General features: G+C 45.2%; 2 protein-coding genes across 2 annotated transcripts; both read right to left on the bottom strand.

Annotated features, from left to right (window-relative positions):
• Positions 1-48: 48 nt before the first annotated feature.
• On the bottom strand, positions 49-996 carry LOC125402705 (olfactory receptor 2T27-like). Its single transcript, XM_048437584.3, has one exon. It carries the CDS (start codon positions 994-996, stop codon positions 49-51), a length of 948 nt encoding a protein of 315 aa, XP_048293541.3.
• A 12,990-nt stretch (positions 997-13,986) lies between these two features.
• LOC125402706 (olfactory receptor 2T2-like) lies at positions 13,987-14,931 on the bottom strand. The gene has a single exon (XM_048437585.3). It carries the CDS (start codon positions 14,920-14,922, stop codon positions 13,987-13,989), a length of 936 nt encoding a protein of 311 aa, XP_048293542.3. The 5' UTR covers positions 14,923-14,931.
• Between the last annotated feature and the right edge of the window lie 6,901 nt (positions 14,932-21,832).

The raw sequence follows: 21,832 nt of genomic DNA, 5'->3' as shown, positions 1-21,832 counted from the left end.
AATGATGCCAAGAGCAGAGGTACTTGCCACCCAGGCCCCTCTCGGGTCTCATGCGTTCCTGATGACTCCACACCTTCCCATTGCCTTTTTCATTGCCCCTGTCACTTCCTTGTTCCTGAGGCTGTAGATGACAGGGTTAAGCATGGGTGTGAGGACAGTGTAAAAGACGGATACGACATCATCTTGGCCTGGCGAGTGATAGGAAGCAGGTAGCATGTAGGTGTAGACAAGGGGTCCATAGAAGAGATTGACGACCGTCAGGTGGGAGGAGCATGTGGCAAGGGCCTTCTGACGCCCCTCCACAGACCGCATACGGAGAACAGCAGCCAGGATGAGGGCATAGGAGGTGGTGATGAAGGTGATGGGCACCAGGAGGACCACCACGCCTGTCACAAAGAGTACCTGTTTGTAGGCTTCTGTGTCTGCACAGGCTAGCATCAGCAGCGAGGGCACCTCACAGAAGAAATGGGAGATCTTCCGAGAGCCACAGTAGGGGAACTGAAGGGTCAGAGAAGTCTGGATGGAGGCGTTGAGGGATCCTCCCAGCCAGGAGGCCACAACCATGAGCAGGCACACCCGGCGGCTCATGAGCACCGGGTAGCGCAGAGGGTTGCAGATGGCCACATAGCGGTCATAAGCCATGAGGGCCAGCAGGAGGCACTCTGCAGCTCCCAGGAACATGAAGAAAAACATCTGTGCCCCACAGCCCCCAAAGGAGATGCTTGTCCAACCGAAGAGGAAGCCCACTATCATCTTGGGGACTGTGACTGATGTGAAGAAGACATCCAGAAAGGACAGCTGACTGAGGAGGAAGTACATGGGCGTATGGAGTCGGGTATCCATCCAAATCAGAAGGACCATGGCTGTGTTACCAGCCATGGCAAGGATGTAGACCAACACCACCATGCTGAACAGAAACAGGTGTGTCTGGCTGTTGTTAAAGAGGCTAGTGAGGACAAAGCCAGCGGTGGAATAGTTCCAGTCCTTGGGGCCCATCTCCTGCTGAGCTGCCCTGTGGGGACAAAGAACCAGGTCACCAGTGTTAGAGACAGGGAGAGGGGTTGAGGCGAGAAGAGAACACCCTGATTGCTCAGGGGATCACCCAGGGATCCAGAGCGGCAGCAGATATAGTTTGTCTTTAATGTACTTGCCAGTATTTGTAGGGTCATTATTTCATAGGAAACCGATATTGAAGGCATGGTCTGTAGGGAAAGCAGTGTTCAGAGGGGAACACACCACTCCAAACGTGTGCTGTGTAAGAAGAGAGACTAGAGACTAACAGTTAAACTTCCCATCCCGCAGAGAAAGCAAGGATGCTAGGAAAGCCCGAGCACATCACAACACGCCCCCTCCATTTATGAGATACACATAGTTGTTGATATTTTCAGTTCTAAACAAAAAGATGCACACAGGAAAATATTTTACAAACTTATGGTTGACCTAAAGGCTAGGCCCACACATGTGTGAATTATACAGTTCAACATTCTTGTTGATGTGAGGATTTGTGTGATTCGGTTTTCTTACAAGCGAGAGCTGTGGGTGCAGCCGAAAAGGGACATTTTGTCATCTGTCAAAACTGCCCAGCCCCATGCTTCACTTGTGGTCCTGACCACCAGGAAACTCACATTTGGGTTTTTGTGTCCTGGGGGCAGTGATGGCTTTCTGTGGCTTTTGACAATATGTGGTCATCTTCATATTATTATTTTCTGATCTTCAACAGTTTCATAAATGAGTCTTGACTCAGTAATCAGAGGCCCTGCAACATTCTCCTGCCCACTGGGCTCTGTAAATATAAACATGTGAACACCTTATAGGGAACAGGAAAAGCAGCTGTAGGAATTTCTCTCGGGGGCACCAGAGATTCCAGGTCCTCTGCCCTCAGGCTGAGGTGAGCTCCAGTCTTAAAGAATAATTCAGGGAAGCTCCGATGGGAAACAAGTCACCCAGAGGCAGTTTGCGGAGGTCAGGGAAGGAAGGTCAGGCCAACTTCTGATGCTAGGGCGAGGCTATAGGCCAGCTTCCCTTCAGGTGAATTCTGCTGTTTACCACGGCTTGTTGGGACACTGTCCCCAGCATCCTGTATCCCAGGGAATGCCTTGGTCCTACCCTGCTGGGTTCTGACAGCAAATGACTTAAGTGGAATGATTGAAGGAAAATAAAAGGAACCACCCAGAGTTCTGTGAAGACGCTGTGCAAGCAAGAGACCACTGCTGTTGGCAGATGGGTCTCTGGGACATGGCAGGGAGGGTGGCAAATGTGACAGACGATAACCCAAGTTCAACACTTTTGTGAGGATCACTACCAGGGCTGAGCAAGCTGAGTTATTGTTTCTTGTCCCCAAGTGTCCAAGACTGACTGCTTGCTGGTACGGTACTGGCACTAAGTGTTTCACAATACACGGGATAACTGCCAAGGATTACTCAGATGCGAATGCCAATAGTGCCAGTGCCGTACCTTGTAGTACCCTCTAGATGTCAGTAGCAATCCCACCGCATCCTAACGGCCCAAAGTCTCTAAAGACAGCATGGAATGGCTCCAGTGACTGTAACCACCCCTGGGGAATCCCTGCAGGAAATCTTTTCCCTTCCCTCCTCTCCACTGAGGCAAATTAAAAAGCTTAGGAGCTCACACACTGTAATATTTTTATTCTGATCTAACTGGATGTCCTTTTCAGGTTCTATCCAGTTTAAAGCACTGTGGTTAAACTGTTGGCAAGTTGTGTGGGTTCCTGACAAAGCTCCAATGATTCCCAGCTATGTAACTTGGGCAGGTTACTCATCTAGCCCCAGGTTCTGTCTTAGAGGATAAGAGCATAAAATAGTGAGCACCTGGGAGTGTCCTGATCCCTCTGAGCACTGGCTGGCTGCCACTTGCATAGCTTACACATACTTCTTTATAAGTGGATCCTAGTACTCACTTTCCAGTTACTGGAATGTGGAATAAGGCACCCTACGAGGAGGATATGCCTTTTCCGGAACAGGCGTGGTGGACACTCCTATCACACCAGCAACTTAATTTTCAACAGAACCACATACTTCTCTGCACAATGCTTGTAGACCCTCCCGTGTGTTGGTTCCCTAGCTCCACAGTTTGACTCTTGAAACAGGATGTAGTGTGGTGGGAAGCCCCACACAGGCCACAGACTATCTAAGGTGAAGGACTATGCCTTTCTTTCTCTTGTATTCCTCCATAGAATTTGGATTGTGATGTTTCAAGGTCAATACTGGGGTGGGGTGGGGTTGTAGAAAGATGTGTGGAGTAGACAGGGAAGCACATTTGCTCAAAGGGCTCTACCACCTCCATGCCATGGCCAGGAGCTGGGCACTCCTGCCTGACCCAGCAAAGCTTCCTTCTTTGTTCCAACATAAGTTTTCTTCTCTTGGAAGGTTTTGAGAGTTGATGTATACATGTACATTTCAATGCATGTAGCAGGTGCCTGCCTGTGTATATAAACTTATCTCTCTGTGTGTGTTTGTGTGTGTGTGTGTGTGTGCCAGAACAATTTCTCAAAGGAATTTTTTTTCCTTCCTGCTGTTCCAGAAGAGACGAGCTTTCTGCTCTTATCTCTTCCAGCATGTGGAGATCAGAATGAACAGACAAGAGGCACTGATAAGGGGCTAGAGTGATGTAAGGGATTTACAGGTGTGACCCCTACGCTTGCTGTTATAGGCTGTATTAGCCCAAGGCTAGTTTCATTGTTTTGACTCCTCTGGTTTCTCTGGGCTGATTTCATGTCTTTTATGTCTTATTATTCCATCCCATAGTCGGACTGACATTCGCTCCCCACCCCTATTCTCATAAGGTATATCCCTGATTTTCATAATGACGTTAGAAGAAGACGGTGTTAGCAAAGCCCGCTGACTATCAGAGCTATACCAGTGCTGAGACCTTGAGAGAGAAGAGAATTGTCCTCCCCTCCCCACCTCACCTCACTCTGTCCCAGTCTCCACTGTCCATCAAGAGCCTTCCTCTCTCAGCAGCTTCTCTCCTTCCATCTTCTCTCAGGGCAGCTGCAGGCTGAGGCTCGGAGACCACAGCAGCTCCCTTAGGAAGTCTGCACTGAGAGCCGTGAAAGCTGACTGTGAAGTTTGCTCTCTTCATACAGGGTACTCCTTAGGAATTCTCATGCCCCTCAGAGCCCCTTCTCTGCACAGTATCGTCTACTGACCTTTGCTGCAAGGACAGTAAGCTGGTGGCTATTGCTAGCACACCCACACACCCCAGAATGCCACCACTGAAAAGCTTCCACGCTTGAACTGCCCTGATCTCCCCGCTCTCAGGACTTCAATTCTGCAGTCCTGAGCAGTGCTCGTCATGCTCCTGGGCAAGCTGGACTCAGGTGACAAGCTTACTGAGGGGCTGTCAACTGCCTTGTCCCAAGTCTGTAAGTCAGAGATGAAGTGGAACTCGGAAGTCTGTCAGTCTTCATGTAGAGAATATCTTCATAGCTCCAAACTCCTGAGAGCTGTGCGTCACTCCTAAAACCCAGCCATTTAACTGGTCTGGCGGGCATAGCTTGCTCTTTGAATGGCTTAAAAAATCTTGAGCGCAAACAAATCTACTGAGTTAAGGATTTCCTAGACAGGAGTGATGCCAGCAGGCACAGGGGTAGACCAGGGCACAGGCTCCAGATAAGCACCATGCACCACGTGTTTGCTGTAAAAACTCTCAGCCTCTAGCTTGGCTCTGACAAGTGGGAAACTGGGTTTATCTCAGAGGTTTATCTCAACACCCTTCTAAGTAAGCACTGTTTGAGGCTCGTAAGAACCACTGCTCTAGCCAGATGTTCACAACCAGGACTTGTTTGGCCCTTAGGGGACCTTAGTCCATGTCTGAAGACCTATTTTATGGTCATGCGAAAGAGGTGAGGCGCTGCTGACATCAAGTGGGGGAGAATCCAGGTGTGATGTCCAACAGTCCCCATGCACAGAACGGGTTTTCAACACAAATAATTAGCCAGCCCCACACACCCACAGCTCTGAGGCTGAGAACGCCCACTCCTGCTCTCCCCTTGTCTGTGGCGAGCTTGACCTGTCCCAAAGTTATGTGAAGGTGTTTCTATCCCCTTTCCTGAGTGAGGACTGTATTAGTGTGTTGAGGGCTAGTGTTGATGGGTGTGGGCACTACAGGGTATCAGAGGAGGAAAGGTGAAGTCAGCTGGAAGAGCTGTGTGTGCATGTCGTGTGTAGGGTGTGTGTGTGGGCACATGTGCACGCATGTGTGGAGATCAGAGGATAGCCTTGGGCGTCACTCCTCAGACACTAAGACACTATCTAGCTTGTTTTTTGAGGCAGGGTCTCTCACTGCCCTGGAGCTCATTAAGTAGACTAGGCTGACTGCTACCCAGGGGTCCTTCTAACTCTTCCTCAGTATTGGGATAGAAGCATATCACCATGCCCAACTTTTTGTGTGACTTCTGGGGATCAAACTCAGGGTCTCAACCTTGCAAGGCAAATATTTTACTGACTGAACTATCTCCCGAGTCCAGGAGAAACTTTCTCATTGATGTCAATTCCCATCATCCCAGCATCCAAACACCCACAGCCCAGGCTTCTGGGGACACAAACGTAGTCAGCAAGGGAAGAGCTTGGCACAGACAGCTAACTGGGCAGATGAGTAAACAGGCAGCTGCTACAGGGTCCCCAACTACAACAATGTCTGGTCTACAGACGGAACATCCACAGTTGGTTGCTGCTTCACTGTTCTGCGTTCTGTCAAGGCCATGATGAGAGTTGCTAATTTCCGAGTCATTTTGTCGCTGGCTGGAGCAGGTCTAGGGGAGAAGAGGTTGCTTCCTCTGTGCGTCACAGTTCACTGTGACCCTGGGGTTTTTCAGGTTCATGCTCCCTGGATGCAGATGACTGTACTATCATTCCTTTCCTGCCTTCTACTTTTCCTCTCTGCCTCTGTGGAAGACTCAGAATCTTTCATAGCTACACAAAGTCAGGGTTCTGAGATGGCAGAGTGATGGAGTCTAGCACATTCTGACTGAAAACCCAGTTCTTGTTCTGATATTTGCTCTCCAAAACCTCATATCTCCAAAAATCAACGAATGACAGTTTATCTGATAATTAACAATCTATCTGATAATTATTTAAGAAACACCAGTTAGCAGATCTTGCTTAATCCCATGGCATATAGCTTACAGGCACTGCTCAAGCTAAACCTAAGTGAAAATCCATACAGATATGTATATATGTGGAGAGACACATACAGGACAATGAGCCAGGCTCATAGCTCTCAGCTTTTTTGTGCTTAACCCACTACCTAAAGAGAGCAGCTCGGGGCTATTGAATAGAGACAGTTGGGCTCTCAGGACACAGGACACACCAGCAGAGAGAGACGTTTGTCTTTAAAAAAGCAGATGAAGGAAGAGCTGGGTTCTTTATCCTCCCTCAGTCAGCGAAGAGGAGGAGGCATTCCTCACCTGTGCACAGATCCTAGGCTGGAGGGGTCCTCCGAATCTGAAAGCCAGAGATTGTTTCCCTATTGGATCCCGGGTGCTCCTTGATGTCTTCTGAGCAGGAAACCCAGTGATTCTACAAAGGAAACACAAGCTGGACCTCGAGGAGCTGGAACAAAGAGCTCGTGTCAAATTCTGCCATAAAGGTCTTCGTTCCCAGAGAAGTGGAACACACACACACACACACACACACACACACACACACACACACACACACACTCAGCTATAGTGAAGGGTGTTCAGGGGCACCAGGGCCCTCAGACTGTTGTTCCAAATCACATATATATTCATAAAACACTTGGCAATCTTGGACGCATGCAAACAAATCAACAGAAAGCAACCTTGGTGTCTGGGGGATGCAGCTCGCCAGTGAGCAATTAGAGACATACAAGCCCTCCCTTCCCCATCTCTCCCCTCCCCCCCCTCCCTTCCTTTTCTTATATCAAGTAAAGTTGATTTCAGTTATAAAATGTATATATGTATGTATTTATGTACACATTTTGGCTATTTGAGACAGGGTTTCTTTGTATAGCCCTGGCTGACTTGGAGTTTGTTTTGTAGACCAGGCTGGCCTTGCACTCACAGAGATCCACCTGCATCTGCCTGAGTGCTGGGATTAAAGGTGTGCACTGATGCACCCAGCTTCGGCTAAAATATTTTCAAAAAGTCTTATTGTTCCAATGTGGTTTTGTTTCTCAACTTAAAGAAATTAGAATGGGATAATTTTTTCCCTCTTATTTTGTGTTAGATATATGCTATCTTACGTCACTTACACAATGATATAATGAAGGAGAGATCAACCATTGTTTTTAAACATGAAAACAGTTAACTAGTTCAGTGCCCAGATATGTTCAACAGCAGATCTGGGATGTGGGCACAGGCCACCACAGAACTTATTCCCTGTGTCCCGCACTAGTCCTGGGTTTATCCTCGGGATTTAGGCCATCCCAGGTGCATAGATGCCCACAGCGTGATTGAAGTTGTTCTTTCTCGTGATCCCTTCTCCCATGGCTGAATCTCACATAGTCTAGACTGGCCCTGAAATTCTTTATATAGCCAAAGACGACCTCAAACTCCAGGTCCTCTTGCCTCTACCTCCCACTGCTTGGATTACAGGCATTTACCACTAACGCCAATTTTATAAGGTACTGAGAGTTGAAACCAGGGCCTCACGCATTCCAGTACTTTTATCAATGTATTCCCACACGCTGTTTGCCCTTTAATACTTAAGACATGCTCGTAAGGTTGGATTGCAGTAGGGAAGCGTGGATTACCCTCAAGCAGTGGTTCTCAACCTTCCTAAAGCTGTCACCCTCTAACACGGTTTCTCACGTTGTTGTGACCCCTCAACTGCAATATTATTTTCATTGCTACTTCATAACTATAATTTTGTTCCTGTTATGAATCATAATGTAAATATTTGTTCTTTCCAATGGTCTTAGGCAACTTCTGTGAAAGGGTCATTTGACTCCCAGGTTGAGAACCAATGCCCTAAAGCTATTCCAGTCCAGAAGCAGCTGATAGAGTTTGCCACTAGGTCATGTGACCCAGTTCTCTGCATGGGTGGAGTCAAAGCTACCATGGCAGAGTGCTCTGTGATGTACACCAGTTCCACCGAACTTGACTCACTTTCACTTACCTTGTGCCCTTGGCTTGGTCCTTTATAGACCAGGACCGGAGCAGTCAATGCCTGTCTCCTGTCATTGAACACTCACACATTTTAAATGTTGTCTTTGCAAGTCTGCAAGTCTGTCTTCTGCCACCTTTGATCAACTTCCCTCCTTATTACACTCTAAGTTCCTTACGTTTTATGTGTGTTGTGGTCATCGGGGTTCAAACACGTTTCTGACTGATAGAGATGGGATCACTTCTAGTCTCTTAAATTAAAGTTCCTGTGGTTTTTGTTTTCAGCCATTCCATTGCATTATGTGGTTGATTAGATGGTGGCAGCTGTCGGTCCCTAATTATTTGCACCATTGCTTAAAACTGGGCTCATCCCACTTGGGCATCACCTGGTTTCTAGACCTGCATCTACTGTCCTGCATTAGCCCCACTACAATGGTTTTCCACAGACAAGCAACTAAATATTGTTACAGGAAATGTGGTCATTCTGGCATTATTCCTATGTATTGAATTTTTTTCATCCACGTAATATTTTAGCACGATGGAGGTGTCTCTGTTGATAAAATGCTACTCTTCTAAGCATGAGAACTGAGCTCGGTCTCTAGAACTTACATTAAAAAGCTGAGCTTGTTGGTGTGTGCTTAATCCTAGCATTGGAGTGGTGGGGGCAGGGAGCTCCCTGACCAGCCACCCTAGTCTAATCCATGGGTTTTAGGTCAATGAGAGACTGTTTCCAAAAACAAGGTGGACAGAACATGAGGGATAATACCTTAAGTTGATTTTTGGCTTTCACATGCATGTACAAATGTGTATGCAAGCATGCACACACATGCACACACACATACATATGTATACATACTCACACAATGTTAGTGTTTTAAACCTCTGGATAGTTTGCTTATCATCATGCAGCATAACAACGTAAGCAGCTACCGCTCATCATACACTTGTTACGTCAGGCGTGTAGGACTTACATCCACATGCCAGTACCATGCAATGTGAATCATCACATCTGCGGCCTTCAAGGCAGCAGGGACATTCACATGACTTTCTTGGGGACAAGAGGCTGAGCCAGGATTTAAACCAAGGGCTAGCATGCTCCATAACTCGCTTTAGGGATTGGCTTTAAAATGTCAAATCTAGAGTGTGTTAGGGCTTTGTGAGTGCAGTGTCCTGTCCGTGAAAGTGTTTGTTTGTTTATTTATTTACTTTTAATTTTTGGTGGTGCACACCTTTAATTCTAGCACTTGGCAGTAGAGGCAGGCAGATCTCTCTGGTCTACAGAGAGAGAGTCAGGACAGCCAGGGCTACATGGAGAAATTCCATCTTGAAAAAAGCAAGGAAGAAAGAAAGAAAGGAAAGAAAGAAATGGAAGAAAGAAGGAAGGAAGGAAGAAGGAAGGAAGGAAGGAAGGGCCCCTTTCCTGGAATCTGCAATAGACATAAGTATTTTAAGAAACATGATGGTATGTACTGATTGTTCACAGCGCTGGATTGTGTAAGGACACAGCACGTATTGTGCATGGAGCACATTCCTTCTCTCTTTCACCCACCAGCCCCCTAGACAGTTTCAATCTACTTTTGTGTCATATATATATACATGTCCATGATTTTATATATCTGTATGAATTCTAGGAACCACAAATGACAGAAAACATGATGTTTATCTTTCATCCATGAAAGTGTTTTACTGACACCACTGAGGGGGATTTAAAGTTCCCCTGAGCAACTGCTGTGCCTGACTCTGGCTGCCTCGTTTAGTGCTGATCTTGACAGATCTATTAAACCCACCCCTTTAGAAGACTATAGAGAGCTGAATGTGCTGAGTCCTGATCATTCAAATAAGTTTACGGTAGAGTTACCTCCAGGTTTGGTTTCCACGGAATCTGAAATCCCAAATTGTATATATTCAAGTTTAATGTGCACATTCAAATTTTGTAGCAATAAAGATTAGCAAAACATTTAGAAAATGCATTGATCCTACAGATTCATTTCTGTGAACTTATGCTAAAACGGTTATGAATGATGGGAACAAAGCCATTTGCACATAGCTTCCATGTAGCTTAGACTATAACAGTACTATAGGGCCTGCCAAACTTTGAAGAAGTAGGTATGTCCTTGGGTCTACCCCATGGAATGCTATTAATGCTTGAAAATGACCATGCGTGTAATATGTAGTGAGATGTTAGGATGATGAAAATGGTAAATGTGTAATATATAATGTTGAATCTTTCTATAATTACAATGGTAAAAGCTGTGTTTCTTATATATGAAAAATGGGGAAAATTTGGACTCTGAGATGGTCAATGATTAGTGTTTTTTTATCTTTTACCTCAATATAATTGTCATAATATATGCATAATAATATATTATACAGTGATATTATATGATAATACACAGAGTGATATTAAACCATTTTCACTCAGTCAGCTGGTAGTGAAATTCAAAATGTCAGGGTGTTTGGTCTGACTTGACTACAGCTACAATTTACCAGAAAGTGTTTTTTTTTTAAAGATTTATTTATTTATTATGTATACAGTGTTCTGGGGCACCAGATCTCATTGCAAATGGGTGTGAGCCATTCTGTAGTTGCTGGGAACTGAACTCAGGACCTCTGGAAGAGCAGTCAGTGCTCTTAATCTCTGAGCCATCTCTCCAGCCCCAAGTGTGTTTGTTTTATGTTATCCCTAAGGAACTGAGAAATTGTAACTAGCTTTGGTACTCCCTTATGTTGACTGGCAACACTGAAGACAATTATTTTTGTTTATTGGCATGAAGTCATTCTCTAGGTTTGAATTAAAGGTGGGGAGGACCAAATCCCAGCAGGGTAAAGAGCCACCTCCTCTGGAGGACCGGGTCTCTCTCCTGACACTTCCTGATTGTGCTGCAGGGTGGTGCCTGGTGGGCAGCTCTGACACGCAGTGACACATTCTAGATCTACAGAACTGGTTCCGAAGGACTCTCTAGAGGAGCTCTTAGGGACCCACAACTCTCAGGAGTCTGGGGAACACTCAGGGAAAATTCCTGGGCCTCCTGAGGACTCTTCACAATTAGACGACTTCCAGTGTGTTGACTCTTCCCTGTGGCTGGGTAATCAAGTAATCTTTCACAGACAGCAAGCCTTCCCATCCCACACCTGACACCTCAGCCTCATACCTCAGCCCTCTGCTTTCTTAACTCGATGCTCATACCTCAGCGTTCCCACTTTGGTCCTCCCACCTCAACCTCCCACCTCAGCCTCACACCGCAGCCTTCCCACCTCAGCTTCACACCACAGCCATCCCACCTCAGCCCTCACATAGCCCCATCTGCAGCTCTGGATAGGCCATCACCCCCTCAGTAGAGTGCTGTACCTCACAGCTGCTGGGTGACACTCTTATTTCTTTTCTTTCTATTGGTACTCCCTGACAACTTAAAAAAATGAATGCATTTGGCATATATAAAATCTCTTATTTAAAATGTTAATTAAAATGTGATAAAACACAGTTTCTATGCTCGTGTAGTTAAAAATTATGAACTTGTTTTGGTATATAACAATGTAAAATTCTTTAATCAAGATAATTAGCATACCTGTCAATCCAAATGCCACATTCAGTGATGAGAATATTTAAAACTTACTCTTATTGAACTTGAAATCTGCAATAATCATTTTCTGTATTCACTAGATTGTTTATAATACATTCTAAGTAAAAAAAAATCCCTCTATTTTTCTTTAACTGTGGTGCTGTGTGCTTTAACGGGTCTTTAAAACATTCATTTACTTATTGCGTGTGTCTCTGTGTGTGTTTGTGTGTGTCTGTGTGTCTACGTGTTGGCATATGTGGAGGTCAGGGGACACTTTGTGGGAGTCAGTTCTAGCCTTCTACCATGTAGGTCCCAGGAATCGAACTTAGACTGTTAAGCTTGGCAGCCAGTCCCCTCACCCAGTGGCCTGTAACTTTTCAAATATGGCACCTATGATGGTTAATTGTCATTGTCAACTCAATCGAGTCAAGAATTGTAAAGGACATTATTGAGGGATATCGTGTGTGTGTGTGTGTGTGTGTGTGTGTGTGTGTATTTTCAGAGAGGACTAGAAGAGGACCCACCCACACTGGACATCATCCCATGGGCTGGGGCCCTGGACTGAACAAGAAGGAAAGGAGAGCAAGCTGTGGAAGCACCCAGTGCTCCTTTCTTTCTTTTCCCACCGACCTACATATGAGCAAGCAGCATCCTGTAGGCACTGGACTTCCCTACCGTGATGGACTGTGCCCTCAGATTGGGAGCTAAGCAAATCCTTCCTTTAAAAAGTTGCATCTTGTCAGGGACTTGGTCACAGCAAGAGAAAAGTCGCCAAAACAGCTGGGGACAGCTTCTCAGGTCCTAATGCTAAGTGGCGTGCCTTGCAGACCTCCTGCAGACCTTGGCCACTGGGTTTGGTTGTTCAGCCCTGGAATTGGTGTGGTCCTCCTCAAGACTTTAACCTTCTGCACACACCAAAGCACACTGTGAATCAGTCCTCTGGAGAGGTCTAACTCCTCTTGTCCCTGGTCTCTTCCTCCTATTTGAGAGACCTTGTTGAGGGTTTCAGCAAGCATAGTTCCTGCTCTGGAAGGGCAGCAAACAGTCCCTTTACCTTGATTCTTCTGCTGTGGTGAGGGTGCTAGTCATGAGTGAGGTGTGATCCCGGCAGGTCGGTGGCTTTGGGTTGTGCACCTCCATTATAAGGACCTGCAGTGACTCTGTAGGTCTGGGTGAACTCTCATCCTGCCTCTGTGATTGTGGTCATCTGAGCACTGTGGTTGTTCCTCACTGGTAGTGCATATTTATTGAATTCAGAGTGGCAGCCACTTCTTCTGAGTCCTTCTTTTCCTTGGCCTCTTCAGGATATTGTGAGTGCTGCACACTGGTGTATGGTTGATACTGGGAAGATGTTGCCTTTGATAGGAACATGTCTCTCCTTCATTAGAGAACATTTCACACTCAGACATGAGGCTAGACTAGGCAAAACCAGGCTCCCATGTGAGGCTAGCCCAGGACCAGGCACCCACTTCAGTTTCCTTTGAGAAATGAAGCCCTTTGTCATCTCGAGTGTTAGGTCGGTAATACTTATTAACCATTTGTTTGTGGAGAACACTGGTAGGAGAGAGACAAAATTGAGGAGGAAGAACTTGAGTATTACTCCTCTTGGGGGTCTTAAAATGATAGATCATATTAGCTTTCATTAAACTCGTCATATGAAAACAGAGCAGGTCCACTGCATGCTCCTTTGTTTAGGGCCACATCATGTAGAGCTAGGAGCTCAACACTTTTCACACTTATTTTATTTAAATCAATGCACCTGAGCAGCTGTGGTCACAGGTTCTGACTCACCACCCGCTGTGAGTGACCATTTCAGGAGGATCCAGTCCTCCTTGAAGGACAGCTCAGTACTGCACCCCAACACTGTCAACTCCCAGCTTCCACCTGCAGCGCGGCTTTCCCATAGTGCACCGTTCTTCACCCCCAGAGGCATTTCCACATTACTTTTCTGTTTCATAAAAATAGGTTAGTCCTATGAGAGCCCTGAGAATGTGGCAACATTGGTTTCAGGGAACACTCTCATTAGACATTTATTAATGAATTGACCATCGATGGTATTGTAGAGAATATGAATGGGGTGGCATCATTCTTAAAAATCCAGAGCAACGTTCCCTGAGCCTTAGGTGTGGGACCTGTGCTGTAGATGGTTCTCTGCATTTTGACCAGTTGTGGCTTTCTGTTAATGGTTTCTATTTGCCACAGAGGAGCTTCTTTGATAAGGGACGAGAGGGGCATAAGGACTTGCTGTGTAGACCAGGGTACCCTGGAACTTGCAGAGACCTGCCTGCCTCTGCCCCACAGTGTTGGGATTGAGGGGTGTACCACCATACCTGGCTTCTACTTCAAAATGAATCGTCGACTAGCTACTTTCCTCAGAGCAGCAAGCACCTCCTTGTTCCTCAAGCTGTAGATGAGAGGATTAAGCATGGGGGTGAAGATGGTATTAACCATGGAGAGTATTTCATCCTGTTCTGAAGTGTGGAAAGAGCGGGGGGTCATGTAGATGATCATGGCTGGCCCGTAGTAGAGGCTGACTACCGCCAGGTGAGAGGAGCACGTGGCCAGTGCTTTCCTCCTGCCCTCTGGAGAATTCATTCGGAGCACAGCGAGGAAGATGAGCAGGTAGGAGGACATGATGAGTCCCAAGGGGAGAAGAACAAACACGATGCAAATGACTGATACCACCATTTCGTACAAGGACGTGTCCTCACAAGAGAGCTTCAGGACAGCAGGCATCTCACAGAAGAAGTGATGAATTTCCCTGGAGCCACAGAACGGGAAGTGCATGGTGTAGATGGTGTTGATGAGCGAATTCAGAGCGCCTCCACCCCAGGACACTAGGGCCATCCACAGACACACTCTAGAGTTCATGATAACTGAATATCTCAAGGGATTGCAGACAGCCACATAGCGATCATAAGCCATGAGGGTCAAAAGGAGACACTCACTACCCCCAAGGGCAAAGAAAAAGAAAATCTGGGTCCCACAGGCGACTCTGGAGATGCTTTTCTTTCTGGAGAAGAAGTTGATGACCATCTTTGGAACAGTAGTGGAAATTAAGGCCAAGTCAATAAAAGAGAGATGGCTGAGTAGGATGTACATTGGGGTGTGGAGTCGAGAGTCTGCCCAGATCAAGAGGACCAGGACAGCATTCCCAGTGAACGCAATGACATAGATCAGGAGAATGGAGGTGATGAGGATGCCCAGATAGTGCAGCTCTGGGAAAAGCCCCAGAAGTATGAAGTCTGTTGAGGTCCCATTCCCTCTGTTCATGTTCTGGACTTCCAATGAGCTAGGTAGTGCAGAGAAAATATCAAAAAGTATGATCAGAATTGCATTCTTTGGAAACCATTATCAAATCAAAGAAAAACAAAGTTGACAGCTGGGACCAGCCTTTCTGTTAGAATAAAACTCACCCTTGTGAAAATACATTTGGGTATGAAAGGTGAGGTCTTGAGACTGAGGACAGGGCTACTTAAATATGTTGTATGTGACATAGCACTGATGTGAGATGGTACAGGTATGGGCAGACCAGAGGGGTGCCAAAAACAACGGACCACAGAGCAGAAGGGATGGTTCAGAGATTAAGAGTGTTTGCTGTTTTCCCAAAGGACCTCAGTTCATCAACATCTAGCAGCCAGTTCACACCTGCTTAGATCTCCCCATCCAGAGGATCTGATACCTCTCTGGCCTCCGGAATCATTTGTAAGCTTGAACACATAGCCATAGGCATAACACACACACACACACACACACACACACACACACACACACACACACACACACACTAATTACACTAATTGGATTCTTTGGCAAAAAAATGCCTGGTGAGGAATTACCATATTCCTATGATTAAGTGTTTAAGTTGTAACAACAAGAGCACAATTAATCATGTTACATTTGGCGATTTGTAAATACTTCTGAAAGTTCTTGAGATTTGAATGGTTTGCCATGTATATAGCCTTGTATTGGACGCCTTCCCCAGGAGCAAGAGATTAGGTGGGGGCAGCTGGCATGGGACGTTATGGTGCAGAAAAGACATGCATATATGGACTGGCACACAGTAGACGACTCCAGAGGAACCGTGATTTGGAGCTAGGGATACTCTATCCCCTTCCAAATCACTGACTTAAGGACCATGTGGCGGTCTGAAGGAAGCTGGGGACCCTTTCAATGCATTCAAACTGAGAGGATGATTGTAATCTCTGGTCATCTGCCTCGTGCAGAGCTACTTACAGCAGGTGTGAACTGTTTTCTTTTTTTCTAAAAGAGCCTTTGCATTTCAGAGATACTTTCTTTGAAGTAAAGATAAACATCACTAAGTAGTTATTGCTCCACGCTTACTTTTTCTGATATTCTTAGTCAAATGTAATCATACAAAATGGAACAAATTTTCTAGAAACAGGTTCCATTTGAATCTTGCACTCTGGTAGCTCAATGATCACTTACATGCCAATATGTTGACATGCTGGTCTGGTCAGCACATCAAAATGTAATTAGACTGTTTACCAAGATGACCCAGGGGCTGAATTATATCACAGTGATAGTCTTAGGTGTTCAAGGTCTTGGGTTAATCTGCAGCAACCCAAACAGAAATCCTGACTCACCATTTGCCTCAGCCTCTGCTAATAATCTTATTTAATTTGCTTCTGGCGGAATCACTTTGTTAGTTGGGATGTGCTCGATGAAGGCATGTTTTAGAATTTTCAGATGCATAACCCATGCAGCTGATGGCCCCAGGTAATGTCACCCTCATGATGCAGGTACTCACCTACTGACCTGGACAGAGCACCATCTGACTGAATGTGAGCTTGCTCTCTGCCACACTAAGTGTAATTAGGGGATGTTCTAGAACTAACCTGAAATGAAATTCAATCTCAATTCTTGATCCCTGTCTAAAACTGGGGACAATGAGATGAGAGATTCAGGAAGCTGGCTTTTGGGGTCCTTCAGTACTCTGTTCAGTGTCCCTGATTGCTTTGGCTGTAGTGTGCTCCCAGCGCCCCCGGGCAATGCTTTCCCATCATACCCTCACTCTGGCTCTGTTTCTTTCTTCCTTAGGGACTGGATGAGACATCCTCCCTCTCCAAAGGTCAGATGAGACAACACTAGCATTCTCTTTGGTTTCTAAAGCACAGTAGATGCTAACGAGGGAAGGGGATTTGGAAGATTTGGAGATGTTCATACACCCTTGAAGTGTTCTCACATGTACAGTCCCCATCCCCAACCAGAGAGGGGCATTTGTCACAACTGAATTACATATCCTTGTCCCCCAAAGACTAGAATTCACTCTACATGGGAGGTTTTTTTTTAAGACAATAAAAATTAGTTTTAATTTGAAGGAGGGATTTGCATGTGGTGATGGGCTTTGAGGTGAGTAGACCACCAAGTGAATGAGCCCTGGCCTCTTCATTAGCAAGGCCTTTGTTCTGCCTGCTCTACCCAGATAATACATTTCTGGTTGTTGATATGTCTGCTAGGTGAAGCTTGACTTTATTGATCTGTATCTTAGTGCCATCACATAAGGCCTGTGATAAAACCACCTAATTCCAAGAAACGGAATGTTAGGAGGGAGAGACGTGTACAGAGGGAGGGGAATGAACCTGTTGAGAAAAGTCTGGGAGCCCCAGAGATGCTATTTTAAGCATTTACCCATGTAAACATCTATTTGATACTACTGGTTAAAAATGGCTCTATCCTATGGAAGCATTGTTCTACCTTTTCAGATCATCAGCATACGTGGTCTCAACACTGGAGTGATCAGGTCCTAAGTCAGTGCCAACACACAGTCAAGGTCTACTGTCTTCTTCTTAATGGCTGGCTTAACACACTTGGATGCTGCGGGCTGAGCTCTGTCCAGCTTTCTTCTTGAGCCAGGCTAGACTTACAGAGCAATTAGATAAAAATTAGGGTTATAAAAAGATAACACAGATAATTATGAAATTCAAACATATCTCTGGAAGAGAAGAAATGCCAACCTATAGAAAGATGATTATGGTTGAAGCAGTAATCATGGCTTGGGATGCTGAGCAGGAGGGAGTCCTGTGGTAATTGCTTTGCCAATCATTCTCACAGCACACTGCGAGGTTGTTTGGTGGTAGCTCATAAACATAAACCACCTTGCTTGCCCAAGACCAGTACAAGTACAGTCCCTGGATTTGATCCAGGCAGTCGGGTCACACTCTCAGCCCCCAGTACATCTAAGATAGTCACCACCGTAACACTGCTCATACCTCCTCGATCTTGACTGAGAACCATGTCAGGAATGGGGCATCTGGCAGGAACTGGGATCAGCAAGAAAACACACCATTGGGTGGCCTTTCTTCTCTACTCCCTCCTCCCTATCTCCTACGCCAGGCAAAATCACTGTTTCTACTCAAATCTGTAGCTCTCAGGCTTTGGGGATAAAAACTCTCATTAATTACTACAGAGTACAAATGACTACCCCTTGAAAGGTCTTCCAAGGGACTGAGCCTTACTTCATCTCAGCGAGGACCAGATTATGAAGCTGGGCATGCCCAGTGAGTGATGGCTGCAGAAAATGTGGCCTCCTTGAACAGAGTCTGGCTTCTCTGGAAAATCCACTCAGATGACTGGTTGGCTTCAGACTCATAGAGAGAAGCAACTTGTCCATGCACACTGCACAGCAATGAAACTGTGACACCTCAGGAAATGAGGACTAAATGCAAGACTGCATCTCAGACAGGAGCTCCCTGATGAAATGGATGCCTCGCTTACACAAGCACTTCTGGGAGCCCGCACCTCCTTTGTCCTCTGGGAATCCTGTCTCAAGATGTCCCTCGCTTACACAAGCACTTCTGGGAGCCCACATCACCTTTGTCCTCTGGGAATCCTGTCTCCAGACGTCAATTAGTTGTTTTCTCTGGTAGCGTCGTGAGTTTCTTCAGAATTTCAGAATTGTTGTCTGATCAAGTGGGAGAAACTTTAGAGAGTGAGGCTTAGGTCTCCGTGGGGCATCTGAGGTCACAGATCTCAGGAATGTTCCCTAGAGGGATATTCTCCTAGTTAAACACAGGTGCTATCAAATGTAGATGTTGACTAATGGTTACTTCTGAATTTCCCACATTTGAATTCTATGATTCTTTGAATTTTATTCTTTCACAGTCTCATATGTTTTGTGAAATATGCTTTGATTATATTCTCCCCTATCATCCTCTCTTGCCTTCTTTCACTTCCACCAAACCCTACTTCTTCCCCCAAGCCTCCATGTTTCTTGTCAAGTCTGCCTCTGGACCAGAACTAAGTTTCCTTATCCTTTCATCCGGGTTTCTGAGAAAGACTTGGGTTGACCTGACTCTCAACATTTACCAATGGCCGTAGAGTCCTGGGCTGGGGACACAGTAGCGTCTACATTTCCTACATTCTATACCACGAGTTCACCAACTGACAACTCAAAGGAATCTACCATTTCTCCCATGACATGCTAGGGATGTTGAAGATCTCTCACACAGACTCTTCTACCTATGAGCTGCAGGTCTTTGGGAAGGGCAGCTGCATTTATGATAATCACTTTGGTTCTATTATGGTTTCTTCTATGTTCATCTTCCTCAGTGTTCTTCACATATGTCCCTCAAAGGAGGGTCATGGTCGTGGGTACCCATCTTCTCATCTTTTGGTGGTAAGTCTGCTTAAGACTGTGTGCTTATGCATAACAGCACTAGTTCCCCATCCTCTCCTGAGAGGGTGCAGGCTGCACCTATTTTGTAAGATCCCCACACTCTGATGGTCAAGACGTTGAACACTGATTAATGTATGTATTGGCCATTTGTGCTTTCTCTCCTGGAAATGCCTGTTGATACATTCAACTCTCTCTGCCTCCTGATTGTGGATGTGATAGGACTCATTGCTTCACATGCCTGCTGCCTGCACTGTTCCACTGTGAAAGACTGTGCCCTTGAACTCTGAGCCAAGATAAATCCCCATTCATTTAAAAAAGAATCTACTAAACTTGTTTACAGATTATGTGATTTGCTCTTTTATACTTAATTTTTAAGATCTTTGCATATTCTGGGTCTAAACTGTCCATCAGATGAATACTTGGTAGATATTCCCATTCATTTTTTAGGCTGGGCAGTCTTTATACTCTTGTTCTTTGTCTCTGCAGCTTTTTATTTTGGTGCAATCTCATCTGTCTCTTACTATTGTTTCCTTGGCTATTGGAGAAGCTCATTGCCCACATCATATCTTGTGGTGTTTCCCTGCTTTTCTCTAGTATTTTAAGGGTTCCATGTCTCACACTAAGGTTTTCTATACGCTCCGAGCTGGATTTTGTACACGAGAGCTAGGGAACTAGTGCCATTCTCTTGGGTCTGACTATCCAGTTTTCCTAAGAGCCTTTGTTGAAGGTTGCTTTGCTCCAGTGTATGTGTTTGGCACCTTGTGAAGAACCAGATGGCTGTAGTTGGAGGGATCTGTTTTCTTTAATTGGTCTAAGTGTCTGCATTTGTGTTACGATCATGTTGTCGTTGTTATCGTGGTTCTGTGATGATATGACTTTAATTAGAATATTGCAGTCCTTCTGTTCAGGATTTCTTTAGCTATAAAGGACCTTTTTTGTGTTTCCATATTCACTTTAGGATTTTTTTCGCCTATGAATAGAGTCTTTGGGTTTTGATGGGGATTGCACTGAACCAATGGCATTCTTTTGGAAAAATGGCCATTTTCATGATTTTAATCTTACCATTCCATCAGCATAGGTGGTCTTTCCATCTTTTAACATTCTCTATGATTATTTTCTTCAGTGTTTTATGGCTTCCTGTAGTGAGGCCCTCAACTTTGTTACTTGAACTTATGATGTGGATCCCCTCTGTATGCTATGTATATGTTTTATTGCCATTGGTTGATAAAGAAAGCAGTTTTGGCAAATGGCTTAGCAGAGTAAAGCCAGGTGAGAAATCTGAACATATATGTATATATATATATATATATATATATATATATATATATATATATATATATAGAGAGAGAGAGAGAGAGAGAGAGAGAGAGTAGGTGGAGTCAAAGAGATGCCATGTAGCTGTCAAAGGAGAAAGACACCAGAACCTTCCTGGTAGGCCACAGTCTCGTGGTGACCTGCAGATTAATAGAATGGGTCAGTTTAATATGTAAGAGGTAGGTAGGAATTTCCCTAAGCCATTGGCCAAGCAGTGTTGTAATTAATATAGCTTTTGTGTGATTATTCGGTTCTGGGAGGCTGAAAACCAACGCGCAGTCTCTGTTTACAAGTTTATGACTCAGTAATGTTTTTGACAATAGAATTGTTTTCCTGGTCTCTTTCTCAAGAAACTCACACCGGTTTTATATTCTTCTTATTTGATCACTTATATTTTTTTAATTTCTAAGTGTTCTTTGATGGAGTGTTTGGTATCTTCTAGGTCTAGTGTCTTAACATTCTTTTGAATCTTGCTATTTCACCTACTTAAACAACGCTGTGGTCAGTTTCTGTGGAATTGTTAACGGTTGGAAGAAATACAGTTTTCCCTTGACTCTACGTTGAGATCTGTGCCAGCGTTGGGAGGACAACACTTATGCTTTGACGTGAGGACCATTTTAGTGAGAAGTCTTCTCTTGAAAAGGTGTCCTGGCTTTCCATTGGGGGTGTAGTGCTCAACCCAAGATTCATTTCCGTGTGTGGTTTCCCCACTGCCTCTCTGGGTGTTGTCAGTGAGACTTGGAACCGCTCTCACTGGTTTCAGGTCTGAGTGGCCCATGTTCTCACCTGATCTTGCAAATCAGGAAGAAATACATGCTTAGCTATAGGAATGTCTACATCAGACAGAGGCCTTTTGAAGATACCAGAGCTTTGTTTGCACATCTGCTTTGCTCATGGAGTTCTAAGACTCAAGGGAATTTCACAGTGTCTTTGCAGAAGGTCTAGGTTAAGAGGGGATGGCGTTACATGGAGAGTTAAGTTAATGGATTTAACTATATAAGACTCATAGATAACTGGCAGAAGTTTGAAGGGTATTGTTAGGGTGGAAGCGTTCCCAGCTTGTAGCAACATTCAGAGACAGTACAGAATGAAGTGAGACCTCTGCAGAACAGCACAGTGGGCAAGAGATAGACTGAGGAGGCTACGTCTATGCAATAAAGTGTTTTGGGAAGGGAGGAAGCACTAGAGCATGTGATCCCAGAGTTTAGCACACAGAGCACAGAAATGTGG

Source organism: Myodes glareolus, chromosome 9 (assembly GCF_982192425.1).
Source record: "Myodes glareolus chromosome 9, mMyoGla1.1, whole genome shotgun sequence".
Classification (NCBI taxonomy): domain Eukaryota; kingdom Metazoa; phylum Chordata; class Mammalia; order Rodentia; family Cricetidae; genus Myodes; species Myodes glareolus.
The sequence above is the reverse complement of the archived record's forward strand: the minus strand, read 5'-3'. Positions and strand labels throughout refer to the sequence as shown.